Genomic DNA, 5,960 nt, shown 5'->3' on the forward strand with positions numbered 1-5,960 from the left:
CAATAATGCTCTGGTTGACATGTATGTCAAATGTGGAAGTTTAAACGAAGTGCATAAAGTCTTTAAGGGCTTGCTGGAAAGAAATTAAGTGTCATGGAATGCTTTAATGACAGGATATATTCAAAATGGGTTCAGTCTCACTGCCTTGGATCTCTTTAGGGACATGCAACAGGAGGGTGTGGTTCCAACTAGAGCTACTTTTCTATGCACCTTGAAAGCTTGTGGTAGCATAGGAGCCTTGCACTCAGGCCAATCTTTACATTGTGAGATATCAAAAATGGGATTTGAAAGAGAATTGATTGTGGGAAATTCTCTGATAAATATGTATAGCAAATGTGGTTCTCTTGCAGAGGCTCACAGGGTGTTTGATAAGAAGCCGCTTCGAGATACAGTTCCATGGAAGGCTTTGGTTGCAGCACATGCTGAACACGGGCTTAGTGAGGAAGTCTTGATTTGCTTCAAGCGGATACAGCTGGAAAGAGTGTTTGTGGATACCAGCACATTCATTCTCTGCTTAAAAGCTTGTGGCACAGAAGGAGATTTAGAAATAGGGCATAGCATACATTCTGAGATAACTAGGAGAGGACTTGAGAAAGAGCTATACATGGGGAGTACAATGGTGGACATGTATGGGAAATGCTACTCTCTTGCAGAAGCAGTCCAAGTGTTTGAGGGGCTGCCAGTTCAGAACATAGTCTCATGGACTGCACTGATTGCAGGATATGTGCAGGAAGGGCATGGTGAGCTAGCACTGAAGTGTTTTGAGTAGATGCAACTTGAGGGCCTTTGTCCAAATTCAGTTACCTTTATTTGTGTGTTGAAGGCCTGTGGCTCCATACGAGCTGCAGATAAGGGCAAAGAAATACATGATGAGATTGTTAGAGAAAGGTTGCTAGACAAAGACATTGTTGTTGGGACTGCATTGGTAGATATGTACAGCAAATGTGGCTTGCTTGCAAACGCACAAGAAGTGTTTGACAAGCTTCCCTTTCATGATGTGGTCTCATGGAGTGCTTTAATAGCAGGATATACTCAAAATGGTCTTGCTGAGGAAGCAGTGAAGTGCTTTGAACGAATGCAATATGAGGGATTGTCTCCAAATGCATTCACTTACACATGCATATTGAAAGCCTGTGGCAGCATAGGAACTGCTGATAAGGGCAAAGAGATACACAAGGAGATTGTTCAAAGAGGGCCGCTTTTCTGTTTTAAATTTAAAAAAAGCTACGTGCTGTATAGCCAATTTGGGGGGCGCAGGGAATTTCGGAATCGGGAGGCTAATGTAAGTTTTTTTTCTCTCCGTGATCAAAAAGGGGGATCAAGCAGAGGGGAGGGAACAAGATTGTGAACAGAAAACGACAGGGAGAAAAGCGAATCTGGAGGAAACCATGAAAGCAAGCAAATTACACAAATGTATGGGTTTTACGATGAGTGCCTGAGAAACCAGAGATTTGGAACAATCGATCTGGGAAAACGGTTCTGAAAAAGCAATGACGTGAGACGAATAAGGAGGACGATGCTAGATCTCGGAGGAGGAGGACTGAACATAGGGAGAAGGCCATAACAAAGAGTTGTACAACCGAATGTTGGATATATCCCGTATGCTGCTTCACCTCCACCAGTTTAAGAGTTTGTGGTCTTTGAAGTCAAAAAAACAACCTGTCCTGAGGAGAAGAAGAGCTGTCCTGAGGAGAAAAAGAGCCATCCTGGGGAGAAGAAAAACAGTCATTCTGGGGAAAATTAGGACAGTCATCTATGAGAGCATAACAGGAGTAATTACAACTGGTACTTGAGCTTGGAAAAAAGTATGTTCTCCCATACGGTGCTAATAGATATGGATTGAAAAACTTTTGAATTGGAAAACCCTTATGCAGAAGTTGTAAAGCTTTCTTCTAATCCAGATGATGTCCAAAAATTGTAAAGCTTTCTTCTAATGCAGATGATGGCATGTCAATCCTTCATGAAGAGCCGTGTATAGATGCTCATCCCACAACAGTTTTGTCTTGAACCAAACCATGCTAAGGAGAGAGAAATATCTTATTTCTATCATTAGAATGTGCTCAAATTTCATATTGCCCTTTAGGAAATGGTTGAATGACTAGCCCACCACCAGAAGCCCTACGTGTAGTCAACTACCCCTATGGACCCTAAAATTACTATTGCCTATCTATAGACAACCTATAGGGGTTGTTTCCTATCTCTATTGGCCTTATGATTAGCTAGTGGTAGCTCTCTGCCAATCCCTAAGGGTTGGGTTGATAACCAATTGCTAGAAATTTGTAGTAGTAGCTCTCTCTCTTAGTCTCACAACCTCCAGCAAGAACCTCTACCATCCTTTAATAGCCTTCTCTTCACTTGTATGGACAAGTTTTGCAAAGTGGAAGCCTTCTAATTAGATCTTTCAAAAAGTTCATTAATTTTCAAAATTAATAGTTTTGAAAATTAATTTGAGCCATTATTCTTTCCTAGAAAGTTAAATGCGACCATCCACAAATAAATTGGCTAGGCCATTTTGAGTCCCAAGTAGTCCTCAATATTAATGAGCCCTTAAATTGGTATTCAGTAGTCAATTAATTCCTAGTTTCTAAATGACTAATTAAATATCTTAGGCCTAGGTGCCAACAAGTGACACCACACACCACCTAAACTTGACCACTATAACTTATTACAAGTTCCTTTAACATGCATTATGTCATAGGGATGTGAAATTTGAATGCTTCACTAATGCTTTGCTTAGCATTTGATTAATTTAGTAATCACATGTGCAAACGTAAGATGCATATGTGATGTGCAAGCAAGTTATTTCATGATAGCAGGCCAAGGACACCAAATATAAGCCAATACCAAAGGCAAAGAAGTTACATTTGTTAGGTTGTAGTGGTTTCTAGTGTTAGATATTAGTCTAGAATGCTTTAATTAGCCATAAGTGTCTCTGATGACACTAGAAACTTGGCATCAATTAACTAATTAATGCTAGTTTAAGGCTAATAAGTGCTCCGAGATACTTGGGGGAAATTTTGGTGCATCCAATTCAATTTTTGACTCGTTAGATTATTTTTCTAGGCACAAAATTAAATATTTAATTAATTTTCAAATTTTATATTCTTAAAAGTGACCCATCGCCACATCCACCGCACTTTCCTCAAGGTTGCTTTAGTTGTATAATTACCTACCACATTTAGTTGGACATGCATCAAATAGCTTCATTAATTAGCCGGTTAGACACTGGTTCCTTCACATAATCTTAGCACTTGACATGGAAAAACAATCTCAAACAAGTTCCTTTTCGACAGGTTATCTTATTTATCTTTGGAATACATCCATAAAATCTAGCCCGTAGGCTAATCCATAATCCGCCTAAAGGCAATCCATAATCCTCGCGAAGGCTATCTAGCAATCCACAGGGATTACTAAACCAAGATTCCGCCCGTAGACTAGTATGCGGGCCTCAAGATCCAATCCCGAGTCACATTGGCCTCTTGTGTAGGGCCCGAAAGGCAAGGGATTTATGGTGGCCAGAGCCCCCCCTGGCACCCAAGCATCCTTCTACTCCAAGTAGCGCTCAACAAAGAGACCCACACGGTGGGTTCGGTCCACGTTCCCGGCGCGGCTAACAACCCCCTTGGTTAGGGTCAGGCAAACAGTCGGGGGTAACTGAAACTGCCTCTCTCTTCAGGCCTTCAACGTGAAGCATTAAATATCTTTCCATCCTTTAGTTTCTTGAGCAAACAATGTAAACTGTGCTCCTAAACTGTTACAAGCACAATCAATTCCAGTGGTCATTATTTAGCCAACTGCTAAGGAGTGAGTCCTCTCCGAATGTATCCAGCATTCGATCTGGGATCAATTGCGACTTGGCAAGATTTCCAAGGATTTGTTTGTTCCCCCTTTTGTTCTTGGGTTAGGGACATACCCTATTAACCCAACCTAACCAATACCTTAGGTTTTATTAGCAGTAAATCCTAGTGACCATGTCGCTCCCAAATTATTGATTGATCCTTTGCTACCAAGAAAATACCTAACTTCCCTTAACTTGGCAATTTTTCCGAAGAAAGGTGATATAACAGGATGACTACTCATCCTCTTGCAAGTTACACTTGCACAAGAACATGCCAACCTCATTCCAAGGAATGGCAAAACTCTCTTGTGATCAAACCACAAGACCATGCGACATTGCAATTTGTTGCACAAGTGTCACATCTATTCCAAGGGATCATTTCACCCATTCAATGATGTTTTCTGGTCAAGGAATTATGATTAGACAAGAAGCAGGGTTTAGGGTGTCTTCTTACCCAACCCATTCCTAATTGCACTAGGCTGACAACGTTCGGTCCTAGGGATTACAAACTCAAACCGAGTCTTAACATTTGAACGAATGATTCCAAACTCAAACCGAGTCTTAACATTTGAACGAATGATTCCAAACTCAAACCGAGTCTTAACATTTGAACGAATGATCCTTATGGTAGAAACCCTAGATCCCTAAATACAACTCTTGATGAGTGAAATTTTTCGTACGATGAATGTGCAACATGCAATCTTTTCCTAACTACCACGTAGTGAAATTCATGCCAAAAAAACTAGAGTTAACCTATTCCAATTTACAATCACATGCCACATGCAAATTCATAGAGTCATTTCCGCGCTCTTCTATTTCCTATGGGGTTAATGACTTTCCCTAATGAATCATCCAATGAAGATTTTTCTAAAAATGTGACATGCGATAAATCTTTCCATGCCTAGTCAAAGGTGCACCTTAATAATTTCAACCTTATAATGATAGGCAATAGGTGTTCTAGGCTGTCACTTTGACATGCACGACAAGGCAACATACTATTAAGGATGTTAAATGGATAGACAATTTCTTTATATGAAAAATACCAATGGCCCAATTTTATGTCATGAACTAATTCTAATCATTGATCAAATAGTCGATTTATTTCCAATTGCATTTAACTTGACTAGGTGAATTTGAGCATGCATAGGTGCTTCCTAATCCATGGAGTTATCATGATTAATACAATACTTTTGCATGGAATCAAAATTAGTAAAAACTGGACTTGTGGGCTCGGGGAGATATCCACATGAATATTAGGAGAAGAACCTCCCGCATGCGCGACTTGCGACTTCTTGGGGGCCATCGTGGGCGTAATTACGGAATTGTGGGTTGCCTTTGCCCTTACGCGATCGGTGAATTTGCTCGCCTTGGTACAGCCTTGAGATCTTGCCCTTCTGCCTCGTACGCAGGAGATACCGTCACGGAACTTCGAATCTTTAAAAGGCCCGGCTTGTGAGACTTGGGCCTATGGGATTTGGGTGTATGGGATTTGGAGCTTTGTGAGGGGGTTTGCGAAAAGCCTCTTACGAATGGTGCTTGCGGGAATGGAGGCTTTATGAGCTTCTTCAGAAAAAAACCGGGGTAGCTAGGAATGGGCTTACGGGGGCCTTGCGGGAATGGGGTTTAAGGAAGCCCCCTTAGAAGCTTCCTAAAAGAAGCTTCTGGCTATGGACATCAACCACGTGGAAGAGGGAGGTGGTAGTAAGGAAGTGACGTGGAAAATTAGGATGATGTTTATGGAGGCGACTATCAACGCTGCAGGTGGCGGCATCGCTTAGTCCGGCGGGGATTGGCTTCCACGGCGGCGGCGTCTCCAGCACAGCATCCTCTTAGTCTCTCTACTCCACGCAGCACGGTAGCACGGCGTCGTCTTCCCAGTCCTCCCTCTTACCCACCCACTAAGGGGGGGTTTTTATAGGCCAAGGGTGGAGAGGGGAGCTCCACCACGTGGCCACTGCATGGCATCCCCCCCCCTCATGCAACCCACATCTCCGCTAAGCCCATCCCCCCACACTCCCTCTCCTTCAGCCGTGCATCGGCTGGGGGAAAGGGATAAACATTAAAAATTTTTCTTTAATAATATCCATTTTTCCCCTCCCAAGAGGGTTTTTACCCGTGGTTT

The 5,960-nt window shown here is 42.2% G+C and overlaps 1 protein-coding gene across 1 annotated transcript; it reads left to right on the forward strand.

The window, feature by feature from the left end:
* The first annotated feature begins 277 nt into the window (after nt 1-277).
* On the forward strand, nt 278-5,671 carry LOC148033248 (pentatricopeptide repeat-containing protein At3g02330, mitochondrial-like). Its single transcript, XM_087680883.1, has 3 exons — nt 278-740; nt 801-1,282; nt 5,600-5,671. The coding sequence occupies exons 1-3, from the start codon at nt 278-280 to the stop codon at nt 5,669-5,671; spliced, it is 1,017 nt and encodes a 338-aa protein (XP_087537009.1).
* The last annotated feature ends 289 nt before the right edge of the window (nt 5,672-5,960 follow it).

The sequence above is a fragment of the Lygodium microphyllum genome, chromosome 7 (genome assembly GCF_053477565.2).
Source record: "Lygodium microphyllum isolate KBCC chromosome 7, Lygodium_microphyllum_v1.1.10, whole genome shotgun sequence".
NCBI classification, from domain to species: domain Eukaryota; kingdom Viridiplantae; phylum Streptophyta; class Polypodiopsida; order Schizaeales; family Lygodiaceae; genus Lygodium; species Lygodium microphyllum.